This window comes from Equus quagga, chromosome 3, assembly GCF_021613505.1.
Source record: "Equus quagga isolate Etosha38 chromosome 3, UCLA_HA_Equagga_1.0, whole genome shotgun sequence".
Lineage (NCBI taxonomy): Eukaryota > Metazoa > Chordata > Mammalia > Perissodactyla > Equidae > Equus > Equus quagga.
The window spans coordinates 96,966,319-96,989,125 of record NC_060269.1 but is presented as its reverse complement, the minus strand read 5'-3'; the positions used below and the strand labels follow the sequence as shown (position 1 = coordinate 96,989,125).

Sequence of the window (22,807 nt, the reverse complement as noted above, 5' to 3'; positions counted from 1 at the left end):
TATTCACAATAGCCAGAAGGTGGAAGCAACCAAAGTATCCACCGATGGATGAATGGATAAAGAAAATGTGGTGTATACATACAATGGAATATTATTCAGCCTTAAAAAGGAAGGAGGTTCTGACATGTCCTATAATGTGGATGAACCTTGAGGATATTATGCTAAGTGAAATAAGCCAGTCACAAAAGGAACAATACTGTATGATTCTGCTTATATGAAGTACCTAGGGCAGACAAATTCATAGAGACAGAAAGTAGAATAGTGGTTTCCAGGGCCTAGGGAGAGGGAAGAATGGAGAGGTATTGTTTGATGGGGTACAGTGTTTGAGTTTTGGAAGATGAAAAAGTTCTAGAGGTAGATGATGATGATGGTTGAACAATAATGAGAATGTACTTGATGCCACTGAACTGTACACTTACAAATGGTTAAAATGGTAAATAGTGTTATGTGTATTTTAACAGCAAAAAATTCCAAAAAATATTTTAAAAAATAAGCAAGGGGCTGGGGTAGAAATAATTTTAGTTAGGATTGTGTGGGAAGGCTCCTCTGAGGAGGAGGTGACAGTTGAGGAGAGACCAACTGGATCACTGAGGAGAACATGGGATGACATGGGGCAGTAGTTTTAGGTTTTGTTCTAAGTACAACAGAACACCTTTGGAGGGTTTTGATCAGTTGAAGAACATGATCTGATTTACTACTTGAGAAGATCATACTGGCTGCTATGTAAAAAGCAGACAGAAAGGGGTAAACCTGGAAACTAGAAGATCAATTAAAAGGCACTGGCAGTTGTCCTGGCGAGTGACTGGTGGCCCAGTGAAGTTGAGATAATAGAGGAGGAGGTGAAAAGTAATTGGTTTGGGATATATTGTCAAGGTAGAATCATCATGATTGGCTGAAGGATTTGATGTGAGGTGTGAGGGAAAGAGACGCATCAACGATGGCGTCTCAGTTTTTAACTGAATAACTGAGTGAAAGGGGTTGCCATCCTCTGAGATGGAATTGACTAGGGGAAAGCTAGTTGGAGAGTGGTCAGGGGTATGAGGAGGCAATCAAGAGATGTGTTACAAAAAAAGTGAAATCATAAAATCAGTGTCTAGCGGAGGGCTAGCATGTAGAAGCCATTTATTAAATACTTGAATAATTAATTAATTAATTAATTAAACTAAATGAATAAATGGAGGGAGAAAGGAAGGAAACTAACTAAATTTTATAAAATATAAAAGAGACTATGTGGCAAAATGATTGTAAAGTCCCCAGGCTAGAATTTGGGATAACTAGGTGCTAGTCTCAGAAAATATGTTCAAACCTCAAATTTCTTCCTGTGCTCAGCTTTTATTCTGGGACCTTCCTCCTTTCCTGCTCCACAGGGAATGTGATCACACGTTTATTCATCCCATAAAGGCAAGCCCATAGCCCTCACATCCCTGTGCATAATTCTGGGGCAGGGGACAACCAATCAGTGAGCACCTGTGTTAGGAAACAGCCAATCAGTGAGCTCCCCTGATGGGGAACAGCCAATCAGTGAGCAGTTCTAGCTTTGCAATGGCAGGAGTGAGGCAGGACTGAGGGACCTCTGCAGAGGCTGCCTCCTCTCCTGCCAGTCACCACACACACTCACCAGCCATGCCTTCCCCTCCCCCAACACATACCCTGGGCATCTCCTCAGCATTGTGAAGCAGGCCCCTCAACAGTCCAGACAAATTCCCATAAAGTCAGTTCCCAGAGGGTCTCACTTTTTAAGGGCGTGGTTTTAAGCAAGCAGATGACAAGATAGTTCAATCCATGTATTGGCTGTACTTGTGTTGACTGACCCACTATTTGCTCCTGCTGAGCCTTCAGGCTGGTTCCTACTGATAGTTACAAAGGGAGGAGAGGGCAATTAGTGAGAAGAAAATATTTAAAAAGTCACCTTCACAATTGTAGAGGCATGATGCAAAATGAGAAAGACCTGTGGAAATACGTGACACAGCCTTGCCTCTCAGGTTCCCGTACATTAACCACTTTTGTACTGGCTTTTCCACAGGACTGAGGGTCCAGAGTATGCCTACACCAGCTCGCCTGCCTGTTTCTCTGCCAGAGGAGATTACCCCACCGACAGCCGTCTGGATCAGCTCTCCAGAAAGCCCTCCTGCCTCCCCTACCAGTGGCACGTCCAGCAACTCGGTGCCCCCAGTTACAGCATCAGTCCAGACAGCTCCACTCCCCAAGAACGTTTCCATAGAGCCCAGAGAAGAGGAAACCACCAACCCAACCTCGAATTGGGAAGGCACAAACCCAGACCCCTCACCAACAAGTGGTGGGGTCCACTTAACACCCACGCCCACCGAAGACACTTCGGGCACCCCTGAAGCGAGCGTGCCAGCTACAGGGTCTCAGTCCACCACTGAGTCTCCCGTACCCACCTCCCCTCAGGCTCCAGCCTCATCACCCTCACCCTTGTCAACCTCACCACCACCAGAGGTTCCTTCTGCCTCCATCAGCACCAACTACAGCTCCACTGAGACCAGCACGAAGCCCACAGGAGGCCCAACCACACCAGAGTCCCCAGTGGAGGAGCACAGCTCTAGCCACACACCCACTTCACATGCCACAGCTGAGCTAGTGCCCACAGAGACAACACCCCAAACAACTGTGCCAGCCATAGTGACCTGTGTGCTCCTAGACATGGAGACCACCACCTCCTCTGTGGTGATCATGCAGGAAGTGGAGCATGCACTGAGTTCAGGTGAGTCTCGGTCTAGAACGCTAGGGTTCTTGACTACACTGAGCTGTTAAGAATGCAGTTCAGTTACCAAATCAATTGAGTAAGTTTGAATTTTGGAGTGCAACACCTGAGCTGAATTATAATTCACGAGAATTTCCACAAGAATGTAAACTTTATTTTTAGTCACTTGGCAATTTTCACATACTATCTCATTAACTGTGGCCAGTCTTTATGATTTGTCTTCACATATGTCACAGGGAATGTAAACGAATGAGACCATATAAGCAAAGGGATTAACAGCGTGGCTTTTGGTCAAGCTTCCCAGGTTTCAATTCTGACTCCTGACGTTGGGCAAGTTACTTCATTTCTTTGTTCCCATTTTTTTACCTCACCTATAAAATGGGGACAAAAGAGGCTCTATCGTACACAGATCTTGTGGAGATTAAATGAGATGATTTATAGAGTGCTTGGAACAGTTCCTGGCAGGAAGTAAGTGTTCAGGAAATGTCGTGTTATTATTATCCTGCTCAGTGTAGAAATAAGGTGTTTACCTCATGGAACCTCATGTAGGCTCGGGGGTGTAGAGAACTTGCCTATTCTTATAGTCACTGATACATTTCATGGGAAAGACAGTAAATTTTACAGGACGTCACATTTGTTTTTATTCTCCCAGCAATCCTCTGAAGTTAGTATTATTTTTATCTCGGTCCTGCAATCTTGGAAATTATGGTGGAGAGAGATTTAGGGTCTTCTCTGAGGTCACATGCATCTAACATTGACGTGAAGACTGTGGACTTGAGGGTATTGGGCAGGAAAAGGCCTGAGTGGGAGCGTTTGGCCTCTTGATTGAGAAGCAGTGAGGTGGGAAGAGCCAGAAGGTGAAGGAAGAAAATGGAACTGTGGCCCCTTCCCAGGGCCGTGGACTGAGAGGGGAATATTCCAGACAAAGCCATGCGTGACCAGCTGGGGTCAAAGGAATGGCTATGACTGAGGAGAAATTAACACCTTTTAACAAACAATTAATAAACAACTACCATGAATGGAAACTCTGTTAGACAGTGGAGGTGGGGAGAGAGAGAGCTAAGATTCACAAGCCATGATTCCTCACGGAAGAACTCACAGTTTACAAGGGGATAAAGTCCCAAAGAATTGCACTTTCTTATTGCAAAGGCCCAGTAGATCAGTGAGAGTCCCAACAAGAAAGAGGGAAACAATCAAATTGGGACAAAGGAATGAATTACAAAGTGTATGGCTGGGGTAGAGGGGAACCACAGGGGATCATAACAGCAGAGCTGTTATGAGTCAGGTCTAGGAGGAGAGAATAGTGACCAGAACCCAGAAGGAGAGAGTCTTGTGGACTGCACCACTTCGAGAGGAATAGTGACTCTTGGTTGAGGGGCACAGCTAACCTAAGGCTAACCTCCTGGAAGTGAAGGGAATCCATATCTGTCCTCGCTCACCCCCTTCCCTCAGATATGCAGCCAGAAGCCAAGGACAGGGAAACCCATTAATGTGATCCATACAAGTCAGCCTCCTGGAGGGCAGGTCAGAGAACAAAGTGGAGAAGGATGGAAAATGGATCTGGAGAGGCAAAAGGGAAAAATATGGCACACCTACTTCAAATGCTGATTCCTCTGTGCAGCCCCCATCCCCATTAGCACCCTGGTTATACCTCCGGCCAGCACTTATCACACTGCATTTAAATGTGTACTTTCTGTCTGTCTCTACTCCAACCCCCAGGCCCCCACTTTCTGCCTGGTACTTTCTGTGCTCCCAACATGCAGGGAACATCTCTAGCATAGACTAGGTACCTGGAGCAGAGTGGGTGTTGACTTAACTCAGTGTCTTAAAGATGGTCCCTAACAAAGGTGCCATCAAAGTTCAGGCTTGCAGGCAGTGACCCCCATAGCTTCTTTGTTTCCTAGTTCAGGCCCTTACCACCAACAACATGGCACTGCTCCTTTAGTTTTCTAACTGATCTCCCTTTCTCCACTCTCTGCCCCCTCCAAGATACCCTAGACATGGTGGATTAATTTTCCTGAGCACAAATGCTGAGCTTGGCATGCGAAAATCTTTGTAATCTGATGCAATTTACTGCTTTCTACAAGTACTCTAGTTTCATGGGCTAGATTATCCAAGACAGTCCTGTTCCAATGTTCTGGCTTCTGTTTTAGACCGTGTGTCAAGAGACACAAAATTAGTGACAAAGCTGGATCCTGAACCTTTATAGTTCTAGGCAGTATTGCACCCAGTAGCAACTCCAGAGTAAATGAATGAAGGAATGATTGAACGACTCGAGAAGAGAGAGATGTGGCAGGTTAGAGGGCGATCACTGAGCACAGGCCAGTGCACATCTCATAGGCCAAAGAGGATTTATCCCTTATGATCTCTTAAATCAGAAAATATTTATTGTGCATCTACCAAGCCCCTGTGCATGATGCAAAGAGGTATAAGAAGTCTAAAAGCTGTTCTTTGAGATTTTGTAGTTTAAGTAGAGAGAACTGACATAAGCAGCTCTCAGTACCACTCGTTAGTTTCTAATTTGACAATGAACCGATATAGGTGGAAGGATCTTTGAGCGGATGTGATAACAATCTGTTCATTTCAAAGTGAAGAAATTACATCCCAGAAGTTTGGGGTGCCTCACCCAAGGTCACACCGCCCAGTGGCAGAGCTGGACCCAGAGCCCAAATCCTTGAACCTACAGTCAAGTCTTCTCTGAGCACCAGCATTGCTGCCCTGCTCCTTGCTCAGCCCAGCAGACCAAGCAGCAGCCTGGGACACTGTGCTCCCAGATTACTATTTGGTGATGTTCTCATTTAGAAATTCTTGTGCTGCCTTAATAGTGGCAGTAATAATACCACGCTTTTATTTGGCATTTTGTCTTATTCTGTGTGAGTTCACATAGCATATTTCTACTAATCCAAGGATTCATTCATTCAACAAATCTATACATAGTCACCAGTGAATAATTCTAAAACAAGGCAAATGCCATGGCAGTTAAATTTAACTAGAGGGATTAGGGAAGGTTCCACGGTGGATGGAGCACATGAGCTGAGTTGTAGGAGATGCAGGGAAATTTGAGCCTAAGGAGAGACAGGGCAAGGAAGATTCAGCCACTTGCATGCAAAGGTTGGGAACCAATGGCAAAGTAGTTAATGCTGCACTTGCCTGGGTTCGGAGTCCACCCAGCAGCTGCAAACACAGAAATCGCTCTTGTCGAGGTATCCAGTGCCCTCCACAGTACCACGTGTAGGGGTTAATTGTTTGGCCTGGCTTGACCCAACCTATTGGCAGCATTTGACACAGATGGTCACTGTCCTCATCTTTAAAGCACTGTCTCCACTTGACCTCCAGAATGTATCTGTCTTGTTCTTCCCCTGCCTGGCTGAACGCTCCTTCTGAGTCTCAGCTGCCTAACTTCACCCCTCACCTTCCTCACTGGAGCAGCCCTGCACCAACACTGCCCTCCTCTCTCACGCTCTCCTCTTCTCTCCACACTCACTTCTGAGATGATCTCATCCTGTCTCAGGACTTAAAATGCCATCCATATGCTGGTAACTCTGAGATATAAAATTCTGTCCCTGTGTTGTTTCATTCAACTAAAGACATGTATAGCCAGCTGTCAACTAACTCATCATCTCCACGTAGATGGCTCACCAGCATCTCACACTTAGCATGTATGAGATGAATTCCTGATTTCCTCAACCCTCAGCCTGCTCCTCCACAGTCATTCCCTCTCTTCTTTTGATTCCTCAGGCCACAAACCTTGGACTAATCCTAGACTCCTTTCTTTCTCACTACTCCACATCCAGTCCATCAGAGCCCAATCTCCTCTCAGCCCTGTCATCTCTCAGTGTATGACTTTAATATTCCTGTGACTGATCTCACTAGAGCCTTGCCAGAGAGATCCTTTTCAAACCTGGGACAGATCCTGTCGCTTCTCAGCTCTAACACTCCAACTGCTTTCCTTCTGAATCAGAGCAAAAGCCAAAGTCTGTGTCATGCCTACCACGCTCAGCATGATCTGAACCCGCCCTGCCTCTCTGCTCTCACCTTCCTCCACTTTCACCTGCAAACACACTGCTCTCTTGTTGTTTCTTGAGCATACTGAGGACACTTGCCTCAGGACCTTTGCTCTTACTGTTCCATCTGCCTGAAATATTTTCTCGCCAGGGCTTTAATGTCTTGCTCCTTTTCATCAACCAAGACTTTGTTTCGCTGTCATCTCCTTAGGAGCCTTTACTCATACCCCTGTCTGAAATACTAAGCCCATCACGGCTGATTCCTTTACGCTGCTTTGTTTTCCTTTTGATCATTTACCACGTTCTGACTTTATCTCGTTTATTTGGTGAGTGAGTGTCTGTTTTCTGCCACTAGACTGTCAGCTCCATGAAAGCAAGGACTTGTCCACAAAGAGGAAGATGTAGGTTACATCTGCATCCCCTAGAACAGAACCCAACACACGGTAGACCCTTAATAACATTTGTTGAATAAATGAATGAAAGAGTCAGTCAACTAATAACAGGGAAGCTATTTAATCTCTGAGCCTTGGCCTTCTCATCAGTAAGATGGGATAAGGAGAGTATCCACATGATGGGATTGTAAGGTTTAGTTGAGATGATAAATTTACATCCTAGTGGCTATTGAGCTATGGCTCAATTGATACCTATGATTGTTATTTTACTATTATTTACTGCTTTCATTATCATTATTATTATTACTATTTCGCTATTTTGAATACTATTATTATTATTATTATTATATTTATCATAGTGCCCACCATCTTCAAGAAACTCTTATTGAGCTTTTCCTATGAGTCAGTCATCTGGCTGGGCACTAGGGATTTAGCCGTGAATAAGACAGTCCCCTCTCTCATGGAGTTTGCACTGTAGCATGTACACAGCACGGCAAGTAGCCTGGTTTGGTGGATCCCAGGATATGTGGAGGGGGCCACTGCAGAAGAAGCAGGAAGGAAGATTTCAGGACAAGTGTTAGAGGACCCTGAGTAGCAGGATGAGATGATTTGCTTCATCTGACAGGCAATTGATAGTCACTGAAGGCTTTTGATCAGGGGAGGAAAATGCTGAGAATTATATTTTAAGAGTACTCAACTGGCAGGAAATTGCAGGGAATTCAGGACTGGAAACATGTAGACCAGTTTATACCTGGTTTCTGGTTTGCCATTGTCACTCAGAGATCATGTCACTTAACTACTCTGACTTGAAGGACGCTTTGCTATAAACTGAATACAAGAGAGACAATCTTTCAGATCCTTTTGGCTATCATACCATGAAAATTGTTTGTTACAATTCTCCTATGCAGAAGAAATGAGATTCATACTCATATGAAGACTACTGAGAATATATATATTCCAAGAATTGGGCTAGCAAGTGACACAGGTGGCCCCTCATCTAATCCTCAGAACAGTCCAGTGAGGTGAGCTCGATGCTATCTGTTCTACAGGTGACATCGGGCCCAGAGAGATTAAGTGACTTACTCAAGTTCTTACTTGAGTGAACAGGCCAGGATTCAAATTCAGTTCTCCTGACTGATCCTAAGTCAAGTGGTCCTTCCACTACACTCATCCTACCTGATTTAGTAGAAATGAAAAGTTGGGGGAGGACCGATGGCCACAAAACTACTGTGGAAATGAGCTACATGAGGTGTAGTCAGATGCCACGTGCTGCCGGCTGGGTCTCGGGGGTGGGGCTGCCTGGTGGGAGGAGAAGCAGGTGGTAGTAGCGGCCATCTGAAAGCAGCTGTGCAGGAGACACGAGTTTTGATTTTCATTTTTCAATTTTTGTTTTGCTTTTAAAGAAAGAAAGAGAAAGGTGATGTGTTAAATTTGAGTTGCCTTGTGTTATTAAATCAGAGCTCTTCAAGGGTGGAAACTATGACTACAGAATGCTCTTGACTCCCTGAACTAAACTGAATGGTACTGTGCACAATTCACTGCCCAGCAAATGCTTGAGGGGTTAACTGACATTGGGCACCAAGTGACACTCAAAACATCATCAGTTGTTGTGTGTGCAAGCTTTAAAAGTATAGTCACCCTGCTGGTTGCAAAGTGGACATTCTCTTTGTCTGTAAATTCTAAGTGTCCACTGGCCTTATGTAGCCTATACTTTCCATTACAGAGAGAAGGACACACAATTATGAAAATTGGCGAAGGCCTTTGAACTTTAAATTCCTAGTCTGAACCCCAATATTCATTCAGTATGAACTGTGCTAATAAATTCCTTTAAATGAAGGGCACTAAGCAGGGACAGACATCTAGACATCTCTGTGTCTACACCTGCAAGGGACTTTCTTCTCCACACGTCTCCTTATTCCCGATTAACTCTTAGGATGAATGAAAAAAAACAACTCCTAGAAAAGGTGGAAGAATAATTTTAAAAGTATTTTTGTTGCATTAGTGCCATTGAGTTGATTCCGACTCCTCACGACACTGTGGACAGCAGAGCAGAACCCTGCCCGGTCTTTTTGCACCATCCTCTCCCCTTCCAGCACTACATCAGATGGTGCTCTGCTGCTATCTAAAGGGTTTTCATGGCCAATATTTTCGGAAGTGGGTGGCCAGGTCCTTCTTCCTAGTGTGTCTTAGTCTGGAAGCTCTGCTGAAATCTGTCCACCAAGGGTGACCCTGCTGGTATTTGAACTCTCAGCGGCATAGCTTTCAGCATCACAGCAACACACAGCCACCACAGTATGACAACCGACAGACTTTGAAAGTATACATAGAGAAATTTTAGGCGTAAAGAATGCCTATTGTAGTAAGTTTATAACCATCATACTGAGATGACATATTAAAAATATATTAAAGGGGAAAATGGTTTAATTTTAAAAATATGGGTAAGGAGGCCATGTAAAAGAATGTTGGACATCTACTCATCAGATTCTTTTGGAATACCCAGAATGTATCAGGAAGCAATAATCCTAAAAGTATTGTATCTTAGGCTCAGTTTTACGAGTATTATATTATTGCACATGCCCAGGCCTGGCCTCTTACAGTGAATGATGCTTGCATCTTTTCACTTCTCCCTCCCTCACTCCCAGGGTCCTCTCCATCACTGACAACTGTTGATTCTGAACTCTTAGCAGCTCCCATTTCTTCTGCTTCTCTTCACTTTCACTCTCAAGTCAAAGCTGCCGTAATGCCACTGTGATAGCCTCCTGACTGGTCCCATCATGTCTTCCCCTGCCTGTCTCCCCGTCTTGGGGTTCCCCCACAGCAGCCAGAGTGATGATTGAGCACAAATCTGATCAGGTCACACATAGCCTCACTGCCACCAGCATCCCAGCCCCTCTGGGGCATCCTGCTGCTCTTGTGATGAAATCCTCAAGCCCATAGAGCCATGCAGGATCTGGTCTCTGCCTGCCATCTCTGCTTCATCACACCCTGCTACACCTCACCCTCTGCACCTCGCACGCAGCTCTCAGTTCCATGAACCCACTGGTCTCCCTCTTGACACGTCTTCCTCATTCAGACGCTTCTACCTGGAACCCACAACACATCACTTTGGCCAGTTAATTCCAACTCATTCCTCAGGTCTCAGTTCAAGTATCACCTGTTCAGGAAGTCTTTCCCGGGGCCCCCAGTCCAGCTCCTGTCTCTCAGTTACCAACTGTCACAATTCAGGTCTATCTCTTCTTCACAGCGTGTGATTATACACGTACTAGTGTGGCTCTTGGTTTATTGCTTGCATTGCTTTTGCAGGTACATGAGGTTGGGGCCTTGTCTGTTTGGGCTCACAAATACATTCCCAGCACCTAACAGTGCCTGGCTCAGCAAAGGTGCTGAATAAATGTTTGATGAATGAGTAAATGAATGACTTTTAATGACTAAATATCAAGCTTTAGACCATAAGTTCTCACATTTTGTTAGCTTCAGAAATCCTGACCTTTGAATTGAGAATGAAGAAAAATTAAACACCTTCACCTGTTTTCTTAATCTGTTCCGGTTGCTATAATGAAAATACCATAGACTAGGGGGCCAGCCCAGTGGCACAGCAGTTAAGTTCACACATTCCGCTTCAACAGCCTAGGGTTCGTCGGTTCAGATCCCGGGTGCAGACCTACGCACCACTTGTCAAGCCATGCTGTGGCAGGCGTCCCATATAAAATAGAGGAAGATGGGCACGGATGTTAGCTTAGGGCCAGTCTTTCTCAGCAAAAAGAGGCTGATTGGTGGCCGATGTTAGCTCAGGGCTAATCTTCCTTAAAAAAAAAAAAAAATAGGGTGGCTTAAACAACAAACATTTATTTCTCACAGTTCTGGAGGCTGGGAAGTCCAAAGTCAAGGCACTGGCAGATTCTGTGTCTGATGAGAGCTGGCTTCCTCACTCATAGACAGTTGTCTTCTCATTGTGTCCTCACATGGCAGAAGGGACGAGGGAGCTCACTGCAATCTGTTTTATAAGGGCACAAATCTCATGCACCAGGATTCCACTCTCGTGACCTAATCACCTTCCTAAGTCCCCGTCTCCTTTTTTTTTTTTTGTATGTGAGCCACCACCACAGCATGGCCATTGACAGACAAGAGGTGCAGGTCCACACCCAGGAACTGAACCCCAGCTGCCAAAGTAGAGTGGGGCAAACTTAACCACTAGGCCACCAGGCCTGGCCCAGGCCCCACCTCTTAATACTGTCACATTGAGGGGTTAGGATTTCAACATATGAATTTGGAGGGGACACAAACATTCAGTCCATAACACCTGTGCACACAAAGATACCTCTCTAATACATCATTACAGGCCACCTCAAGGGCCCTCTGTTGCCACTGTGAGTTTCTGCCCACCCCCATTCCCACCACCACACGTCTCTTTTCCCATCATGCCTAATCCTATCTTTGGTTCCCACGGACTTCAGGGCTGACAAGGTTTGGGATTGTTATAAACCCTCACTCATATTTTTTCTTTTATGCCCAATGCTTTAAACTTAGGCTAACCCTCAATTTTTGCTAAAGCCAAGTAAACTCCCATAAGGAACTCCAACTGTCAGAGTTTATTTTGGGTAAAAATTATTCTGCAATTTAATCTCTACTACTTTTATTTCTCCTTTGGTTTATTTTTACTACCTAAATCTTAATCTAGTTTTGAAATATTTCCAAAATATCCTTTGAAAAATATATGTCGAGGTAATAAAATCAACTTGTTACCATTTATGTTGTTATCTAGTAGAATACAACTCTATGCAGCATATTTAGAACATAAATACAACATATTTTAATTGTCTCAACATCACCTTTCATGACATTTGGTGAGTTTCTGTCTCCATGGAATAGTTTCTTTTTTTTCTGTTTCATATACTTTCACCAGTCACTTATAACTAAAGTGACTTTAGAAATGCTTACTGAGAAAGTGGGAGTTCACTTATAACCACAGCTGATATCATTAATGAATCTGTGGCTTGTTGGCTCATTGGGAAAAGTGGAGTATGCCTGATTCCATACCCAGACTGAACGCTTAACAGAATCTTCTGACTCAGAAGAGCATGTCTTTTTAGTTACAAAAGAACAACAGGAAAGTGAGAATGGATCAGTGCCAATCCATTATCTTTATCAGAGAAGGATCTAAAACTCCCACAGTAGAATGTTGAGTCAGGAATACTGTATTAGGAGAACACGTAATGGATGCTAAATTGATATTGTCCTCAGCATGCCTTGTTTCTCAGGTCCTAGGAAAGAAAAATACTGGCCAATAAGAAGTAACATTTTATTTAACAGTATTTTGCTTTTATCATCAGACTAACAGCCTTCAGGTGTGGACCACAGGCTTAGAAATGAAGGTGAACTTAGGTTAAAGTCATAATATCTCAATAAGTCCATGGAAATGGGCCATCAAAAGCACTTTGCTATATTTCTGTTTGGAGAAATTATGGGATCATTTCAAAGCCAGACTCCAGAAAGGCAAGAAGCTTACTAAGAGTACAGACTTTGGCATCAGACTTCCTGGTTCAAATCTCACCAATGTCATTTGCTAAATGGGAGACACGGGCAAATTTATTCCTCTATGGAATGAGGATAATAAAAGTACTGCGCTATAAAGTGTCTCTTACATAGTTAGCACTAAATAAATGTTAGCTCTTATTATTATGATGATTGGGTACCTAACTCTCAATGTGAATACCAACAAGAGCGTGACTCTTCCAGACTTTGATTTTCCTTTTTTTTTTTTTGGACTTTGATTTTCTTAACTTGTAAAAATAGAATGTTTTGTAAGATACTTTAAGACTCCCAAAAGGATTATTACTTTAAATATTAGGTAATAATTATCCATTTAAGAAACTGCCTATAACACAGTACAGAAAAGGATAATCAAAAATGTGTGAAAGAGACAAATAAGTGTTCACATTTGAAATAGTAACCCTTTCATGAAACTTGGGCAATCTGATGGAAGGGGTTAAAGAGTGCAAATATCTGGAGCTTTCTAGCTGGGAGAAAAGAAATCTTGGGATGGGGAGGATGCAAAAGCTGAGCTATGGGATTTTTGCCTCGGCCCCACTTACCCCTAAGGGGGGACAGTGAAGAGCTAGAGGTTACCCTTTTCCCTTAACTGGCATCAAAGTTTGGAAATTATTTTCTTTCTCAAGTTTTTACCTCTAAAACCTTGGGATCCTGAGTCTGGGATAAATTAAAACTTGGTAAAATACAGTATCCAAAGGCAGGCTCCTACCTGGCCTTGATTAATTACACAGAGGCAAGGCTACATTAATGGTTCCCTGGAGACCTCTGAGTCCTTGGGCTGCAGGAATTATACTGATGTCACTGTTCTTGGCCAAGGTGTTGGGACACGTGACCTGAAACTGTGACTCTCTGCTCCTCCCCCCATCCCATGATACAAATGATAAACTTGAACACTACTTGGGAAATAGAGGTAGGACTCTGTCTCAAGCTCTGAGAAGTTCCTCCCTTCCTTCTTGCTTATGTCCTCTGAATGAAGAAAATACTAAGATCTTACATGCTAAGGCTGATGGACCCCAAAGAAAGCAGAGCCTTCACCTGCAGGCTGGATGAATCTCAAAAGGAGCATATGCCAACTTTTCTGGTTTATTCCCCACCCCCAGCCCTCCCATATTGTTTTTTCCATGGTCATGCCTCATTTTCATCATTAGAATATTAAAGAGATAAAGGAGGAAGTAACAACAACAACCAAAAACCTCTTTCAGTCTTCATGGAGATAAATGGTGGCTCTTGAGCAAGACAGTGTCATGCTTCCCATAGTACATCATTCTCCCCTCTATGTGTCAGTCACAAAGTGATGACTTTGAACTTGAGATCCTCAACCTGGCCTTTCATGTTGAAAGTCAGAAGCTCCAAAGGCCGACTTCTCAGCCTACACATACCTCCTTCTGCCCTGCCATGCAGTTAGTTGTCCCAAACTGGAAAAGAAAAAAACCCCAGGGAATTCATTTTGATAATTTCAATGCTAATTGCATTAAGAATACTCAGATAGCAGAGAGATTTAGGGGTTTGTTTTCCTCTTTCTGACTTGACTCCTGAATAGAAATACCTATGTCCTCCGGTCAAGGAATGAGATGACAAATGACACAGCTGACCCACGCACACTCATAGATCAGCATTTTCAAGAGGAAAAGGAGAGCTCCTTATCCAAAACAAACAAACACAAAAAGAAGGATTCTCTCTTCTTCTTTTTTTTTTTTTCAATTATTCTTCAGAAATCCCTCCAACCCTGCCCCCTGCATCCCCCAGGTGATCTGGGGTAGGGCTGATTCAGAGCTTGCATGCCCACCCATGTCAAAGTGTGGTTCTCTTAGCCCAGTAGAAGTTATAATGCAGCCTAGGCTGAATTATATTCACTATATAAAGTAATTTTTAAATAGTTATGATGGGCTTATAATGCCAGACACTGCGAATCACTCCTAAAAGGAGAGATATGAGAAGAGGAGAAACTGCCATGGAGCATGTGAAGGGACAGACGTCAGGGCTTAGCCTCAGGGACCTACAAGTGGAGTCTTGTTCATTTCTGCAGTGCTGCTCCTGGGAGTGGGTGAGTCAGGACAGTTGACCCTCCTGTGCCACATTTCCTCCAGGTTTGGCCCTCATCAAGACGTAGTATTCATGAATCTGCCACATGCCCTAGAGCAGTAGCAGGTGTTGACACTGACACTTCTGGCCCGGACTCTCTGCCCTCCATTCTTCCTGGCCTCTTCCAGGGGCTCTGAGGGCAGCCGATGTACCCTCATCCCAGCATCTCATCCCCCCAGGCTCTTCGTGAATCTGGTGTCCTGGGAACAGTGTTCCCAAAAGTATAGTCCCTACATGGGTCATATGCAAGATGATGAACTTTCTTTATTCTAATAAAAACTGTATTTTTGTTTTAATGTGAATTTGAAAAAAGAATTAAATAGCACATTGAATTCATGATTCCGTAGCTATTATTGTTTAGCATGAAGCTATATGTGGTAAGTATCTAAAGAAAATTATGACTTGATTTAAAGACACATGTTAAGAAACTAATAGTATTGGTGGTGTGGACATGGCAAAAAACCTGAGAATGTATGAATTTTGGAAACGTTGCCCTAAGTAGAGGCTGGGGTCTTGTCCTTATTTATTGCCTCAGCTACCAACGCTTTAAGGCTTTTACTTGGGGTGAGACAAAAGGGTAGAGAATTTAAAAGAACGCAAACCAGGAATCAAAAGGTATTTAGTCCAAGCTCTGACACTAAGGCAGTCTGATCTCAACCTAACCTCTTAATTTCTATGAGCTTCCATTTAATCTATAAAATGAAGTGGTCAGATTCAATGAACCTTCTTAGAGTTTCCTTTCAACAATAAAATTACGTCATTCCATTGCTCATGATCTCGCTGGAAGCGAAACTTGAACTTGAGATCCGAAGTCATTTCTCATACCCAGGTTGGCTCCACTCTCCTCTGGATTCACAGTTCCTTCCTGGCTCCGAAGTTTTTATGGGTAAGAGGCACGTGGAGCCTGAGTGAGACCTTTGTATCGCACTTCATGATGGACAGAGCATTTTCAGTACTCTATTCGATTTGTAAAAGCACTCTGAGAGGAAGGGAGTGTTTCCTCAGTGTTCAGCATATTGTAAGCAATAAACATCAGCTATGTGAAAGCTTGAATGAATCCCTGTTTTACAAGGAGAGAGACGGACACAAAAGAGGCTGTGGAGTGGGGAGACATAAAGTGGCTTGCCCAAGGCTGTTCAGCTCGTGCGTATACAAAGCCAGTCTCCATGCCAGGTCTTCTGATCACAGAAAGTAAAAAAGCATAGGTTCAGGTAATCCAGCCTTGAAGGTTAAATCCCTTTTCTGCCCACTAACCAGTTGAGCAGGTTTTTGTTAACTGCTTGGGGCCTCTATTGCCTAAGCTCCAAAATGGAGATGCCTAGCTAGCCCTGCCTAAATCCGTGCTTGGCACAGGGAACCACAGTAAAGGATGGCTGCTATGACTTTTATGACCAGGAGTGTTTTTCTTAATGCTTTTATTACTGTTCTGGCACAATACTACAGATGTCCCCTGAGAACTGTTCTTATGCCGGGACTGAATTCCCAGCAGACTTTAAGGAGATTCTGTTAACAGCATCCAGGTGGAGGGGTCGCCCATGTTTCAGGAGGAATTCTCCTCACCTGCAGCCTCCTGATCTAGGGAGCGTTAGGTCAACTCAATGAGAGGAATGCTGCCGGCCATTGACCTGCCGAAGCTGTGGTATGGTAATTGGCTTGTCCTAATGCTGTGGGAAAAGGGGATGAGGAACACCGTTTGCTATTCTTAGAAACCAGTCTAGTTCCAATTACAGGTGTCAAAGGAGAGCTGGGACCGGGCAAGCTAAACAGGTAGTTACAATAAATTCCTGGTAGGAAAGAGGCCTCATTTGTGTTGGGAAAGATTGTAATTGTAAGAGAAGTGAAGAAACTTGAAAACCATGGTAACCGGGGGCTGTGCCAACTCGTGTGCCCTGGGTCGAGTTCATTGTCAGCTTGTGCTCCCTGCATCCTTAAAGTGCAGCAGGTGGGCCTGCAGGAGAGAGAAATGCAGGGAGAGGAACGGCACTGGGCTCGGGGAAGTGCAAATCTTTTATTAGCTCAACAGAGATTAATATTTCTAGTAGACATTCTTAGCTACATGCTACCTAAGTAGGTAAAAGGCTTTAAGATAAAGAAAAGCCAGGCCGCAAGCCAGGTCTTCTGATTACAGGAAGTGGAAAAATATAGACATTGGTGATCCTGTCCCAAAGTTTGAGTCCCAGATCTGCCCACTGACCAGTTCTGCCCACCTACGAGCTTTTAGATAAGAGTATAGAGCATGACGTAAAAGGTTCTGGGTATGGTACTATTTGACTAGTTTTGATAAAGTTTACCTCTGCCACTCTGTGCGAAGAAATGACTACGCAGTACTTTAGTGCCTTAAAGATTTGGGGGATGGGGCAGAAGCGAGAAGGACTACTTCTGTCCGTCTACTTCCCGGAGACGAACTTGGGTTGTGTTCATTAAAAACACTTCTGTAGCATATTTGTGTGCAAACTGTATGCCTTATAAAGGAGTTTTATTTTTGCATCATAACTACTCATAAAGTTCAGTTTTTAAAAGAAAAAAACAAACTATACTTTCAGAAGAAATCAGTTATTTTATGAATTACCTACTTTGTGCCTAGACAAGTGAAGAAGTATACTTGGTATCCCTGGCTTTAGGGACCTTCAGTCTGGAGAGCAGCCAGAACGTGCTCGCCTGAAACCATTCGTAGAACAGTGTGTTTCAGACGTCTGTATCTTGTATGCCTGTGCATAACCACCACAGCCATGCATGTGCGTCAGTATTAATTATATACTAGAATAAGTTTACTAAATTGTGCCGTACAAAGTAGAAGGGCAAACATCTAGAAGAAGAGTGCTCATTATGAGCAGACGTCATTGGGGATGATTTGCAGAAGACTGGACTGGAGAACGCTCTTGCAAATCCTCCCTCTGCCCAAAACCCTTCCATGGTCCCCGTTCGCCACACTGGCAAGCCCAAACACTGTGTCTTGCTCTCAGAATTCTCCATGATTTGGTCCTGAGTACCCAACCATTTCATGGTCCCTATTAATTTCCACTACACTCTCTTATGTAGACTGTTGGCATTAGTATTGTCACCTCTGTAAATTATATGACCTTGGGTAAGTCACTCAGTGAATCCCTCAGCATGGCAGTCTCCTAATCCATAAAGTGAAGGCGCTGGGCTATGCAAGCAGCTCAGCAGTGCCCTTCATTTGTGCTCATTTACAAAGCACTTCATTTCGTTTGATCCTCCCAACAGCCCTAGGAAGTAGAGAGGACAGGGATTATCCCATTTTTTACATAAGGACACCAGTTGAGGTGCCTCTGTCTCCCAACTCAGTGCTAACCCTTCAAGCCTGGCAGTGTTAGGTGTCTGTTCTCCATCTAGCTGGTTCCTAACCCAAACCTGCATTGCTGTCTGTTCAAGGTCTGCCCATCCTTCAAAGAACAGCTTCATTCCCACCTTTTCTCAAGTCGGCTTCAACTTTTATAGACAAAACTCCCCCCCAGTTAGAGGCAGGAATACAGAGTTTGGTACCACCCATCTCCCACCTCTCTGCCTGTCTGTCCATCTCATCCTGCACTCCCCTGTCTGGTTCCTGGGCCTGACACTTGTCCACAGCTGGGTAGTGAAACCTCCAAGCCCCGCCTGTTGTTCTCTACCCCCTGCACTGTCCTCGCTCAGGAGGAACCTGCGGAGCTCATTCAGGAGAAGCTTATGGGATTGATTTGGGGCCAGAGGAAGATAAGCTTAACTTCCCTGGTACAGGGTAGAGTGGGAGGAAACATGGGAGTGACATCCAAGCAGCATTCAAGGCCAGAAGTCAAAGTGACCTTCAATAATGGTAACATTAGGGTCCACCTAGGTGATAGGATCCAAAAACTGAGATGTTCTTGTTCACTCCCCTCCCCCATCACAACCTACACACACGTTCGTGCACACACACAGACCCACTCCCCAAAGCAGTTGCAGTTGCCACCCACCCTGACTGACTAAACACACCGCAATGGACAGCGTTTGGCGGCTCTCTCCGCAGTTATTTTGGACCAAAACACATGCTAAATACCAATGACATGGACCTTCTTGGGTCGCTGTTCTGTGACTGTTTGCTTCTCTCTAGTCCTCCTCCCAATTAATCTGAATGATTGAGCTTTGACCCACCTTCACCAGTACCGACAAGTGGACCCGAACCACCACCCGGCCCCAAGCCAGGCCCTGATTCCTGGACAGCCGACAGAAGCAGAGAGCATGTGCCAGAGCAGCAGCTTTTATCTACAAGCAAACTCAGATCTAACGCTAGACACCAGGGCAGCAGGAAAGCCTGGTGGGTGGTAACATGGACTCTGGAGCCTACCCTTGTGTCCCAGTTCTCCTAATTACCAACCGTGTGGCTCTGGGCCCTTAGTTTATCTGTGCCTCAGTTTCCTCATCTGTAAAATGGAGACAACAAGAGTACCTACCTTACGGAGTTTTCGTGAGGATTACATGAACTGAAACTCATAGAACAGCCCCCGGCACAGAGTCAGTAACAAGAAAGTGTCAGTTGCTAGTATTTTTATTGTTGTCATTGTTTCTTACTACTGTTATCATTGTTTAGAGGAAGGAGTTGTGATGTGAGACTATTGCTGTGAAGATGAGAGAGGTTCAGGCACACACAGAGGTCTCACCTTCAAGCCCCTGTCCTCCCCGTCAAGCCCCTGTCCTCCCCGTCACCCACTTCTCTCCTCCAGCACATACGCAGACAAATGCTTTTAAAGAGAAAGAATTCCTTTGAGACAAAATGTTCTTTTCCTCTTGGTGACCTTGACTGAAGGAGCCACCACACACTCTGAAGTGGCCACCTGCTTCTCTTCCTCCATTCTTACCTGCTCCCTGGACCGGGAGGAGGAAAGAAAATAGCAAGAATATTGAAAAACAGCCAAGAGGTTTGTTAAAGACTTCTCAAAATAGACCAGACGCACACACACACCCCTACCCAGCAACTTGGTCAAAGTACTTACACAGGCGTTCTAAATAAGCTGACTCTTGAATTTCCAAGGAGAATGGAGTTCAGGAGGCATCTACGGAGAGGAGCGAGACACTCACCTTGTTTTTGTGCCCCCTGAGAACGTCCCACCATCGCCTGTCTACCCCGGCTCTCTCAGAGCAAGAACATTTTTAAAGAGCCGAGTGCAGCTCCTTCTTTCAGAGGCTGTTCCAGTTCATCCCCATCACATGCTAATAGTCTCATTTTGGATACAATTGGCAAGTATCCTGCCAAAGAGGTCAGATGAAACATTTCTTTCATGTTTAAAGTGAGGAAAAAAAGAAAGTCCCCCAGTGGGAAGAGTCCCCAGAGGGACATCTGAGGTTTGGGAATCTTGCTAAACCCAGGAAGACAGGAGGGCGCCTCCAGGTCAAGTGAGGGGGCGGTGGTTTGGACGGGAGCAGAGCCCCTTCTGAGTGTGGAAGACGTGCCGAGTCTGTGCAGGGCTGGTAGGAGTGTGATGGGGGGATGGGGGGCATGTCTGTGGCGTGAGAGGTAGGTGTGGGGGGAGAGAGCCCTTAAAATGATGCCACAGTTTATTCCAGGCCGCGCAGGACACGGAACCCAGTCAGGGCAGGGCAAGTGGCGACCTCCAGGGCACCTCCTTCCTCAGGTGGTGCTCCAGGCCTGACCAGGGGCATGGGCTCTGGGAGTTTGTTCTGGCTGCTGCCAGGAGATTATCTGAATCCATTCAGACACTTATTCCTAAATAACTCTCCTCCAGCTGGGTCTTCCATGGGGACTTGCCAGCTGCGGTGGTTGGACCACAGCTGTAGAGTCAGAGGAATGAAGCCTCAGGGAAGACCTGCAGCAGGGACTCCAAGATGGACAGACGGAGAGCCTGCTGCTTGGGAACTTTCTTGGCACATGATTGGGCTCAAAAACTGCCAAACTGCCAGTTACCTTTGTGTGTGTGTGCGCCAATATTACACTTATTCTTTCAACATTAAATAAATCAATGAGTTAAGTACCCACTATGCGCTAGAGACTATCTGGTGCTAACTAAGAGTGTGGGAAGAAGGGGGAAGAGAAACAAGATGAATATGATCAGAACCTGCCTGGGGAAGCTCATAAAGACAGCACAGAGTGTGTGAACAAGCAGACACAGAGCTGAGAAGACACAGCACCACTGTAATTTGCTTTGGGGTGTCAGGAGGACTTCTCAGAAGCGTTGATATTTACTTGTCAGGAAGAAAGAGAAGAAGTTGGCCAAGCTGAGAAAAGGGCCAGGAGAAGTAACCTGTGTAGTAGTGATGAAAAATGCAAACCCTGGAATGAAACAGCCCTAGGTTCAAATGTTAGCTTAATGGTTTACCAGTTTGTAAAACCTGAATCAAGTGCTTAACCTCTCTGAGCCTTAACTTTCTCATCCATAAAATGGGAATAATTCTACTCATTTCATAAACACAATTAAACAAGATGAGAGCTGCAAAGCTCTTGGCACAGTTCCAGTCCAAAGTAAGCACCTACAAATGTAGAATAGGTTGTTTTTCAGCCTGTTCCCATTTTCTGTTGAGGATTGTTAGGAAAGTGGTGAAATGGGCCTCCCAGAAATCCCAGCCTTCAGAGAGGCCCAAAATTCAAGCAGGCTTTGGGTCATGGATCTTCAGCAGCCCTCTAGTCAGGCAGAACACAGTGGAATGTGCTAGCACAGTGGAATATTCTTGCTTATTGGCTTATAAAATATACAGATAAGTTTCCTCTAATTCTCTGTTAATTTCTTCTGGCTCCAGGGCTTTGCCTTGTGAGTCACACTCAGTCTGTAACTGGCAAATCCCAAGGAGGAGGAACTGAAATGCGAGCCACCTTCCCATCCCCCACCCCCAGAGCACTGCCTACCGAGCGTCCACACCTTCCTCATAGGGCAGAGCCTCCCCGGCCCCAGCCACACCTTCCTCATTTTCCTTCTCCTTGCCTCGCTTTGAAAAAAGGAAGAGTCAGGGGAGAAGGGGAATTCCAGGCTAGCTTACACAGAACCCCGGGAGGAAATGGCATTTGTTTTCACGAGGAGGAAATCCAGCCTTTTCAGTTACCATTTGAAGTGCTAATGTTGCCTCAGCAACTCTCTCATATGCTCAAACGGTGATGCCCTGAGGTGTGGAACTTCCCAGGGTGAGGTGCCCCGCTGCTTCTGAAGGTAGCAGCTGCCGCAGAGGTGGCAGCTGGCACAGGAAACAAGACCTCCTGGGCATGGGGCCTGATAAAGATCTTGTTTCAAAGGACCCTGAATCCCATGCTGCCACCCTCTGAGAAGAGCCCGTGGGTGGCAGAATCGTGAATAAGGTGGTCCAAAGATTTCAGTACAATCTATTGACCTCACATGTTTTGGCCTCAGATTGGGCAGTACCAACCCTCAGAAGGGCCCCTTCGCTCAGCTGCACTCAAGGGCCCGTCAGGTGAAAAATCCCTTGCTAATTCCAGCTCTGGTCTCACAGGCTGTCCTCTGTGAACAGGAAAGTGTGGCCTTAAACAGCCGCATCTGGAAGCTGGGGTTACACTCAGAGCTAGACAGTCACCAGTCCCACAGAGGGAAATCTGGTCACACTATCACTTGCTGTTTGCAAAAAAGAACAGCACTTGAGATGGGGAACTCCTGACTTACCTTTAGAAAGAGGTGGTATATAAATAAATTCAATAAGTCGCAGAGTTAGAGGAAATCCAACTGCTTAGAGTTAAGGGAAGAAACTTTGAGAAAGGTCAACCCTACGATTTCCTATATTAAGCTATCCCTGGGACAAGAAAGAAGAGTCTTATAGCAAAATCCACTATATTCCTCCTTTGCCATTTTTTTAAAAGGGGAAAGTTAAATTAAAAGGTCCGTTTTTAAAGTTGCTCCGAATTACAATCACTGTATCCTTTTGAATCTCGAAATACCCCCATCACCTTATCTTGCAGTAATAATCCTCATTTCACAAGCTCTTAAAGAGCTGTTAAGAGGCTTCAGTGAACTATGAATTGTTCTAATTTTTAACACAGTTTAGAGGCCAAGAAGCCAAGTGCAGCCTTTCAACGTAGGAGTGGAGGTTTTCCACAAGGGGACCTGACCTTGAACTTTTTCTAC

At 44.8% G+C, this 22,807-nt stretch overlaps 1 protein-coding gene across 1 annotated transcript in view; it reads left to right on the top strand.

Annotated features, from left to right (window-relative positions):
- PARM1 (prostate androgen-regulated mucin-like protein 1) overlaps positions 1-22,807 on the top strand; it is a 107,313-nt gene that overhangs the window by 67,344 nt on the left and 17,162 nt on the right. Inside the window, exon 2 of the mRNA XM_046655876.1 lies at positions 2,024-2,725. Within this exon, the coding sequence (XP_046511832.1) occupies positions 2,024-2,725 (702 nt within the window). The remainder of the gene's footprint in view (positions 1-2,023; positions 2,726-22,807) is intronic.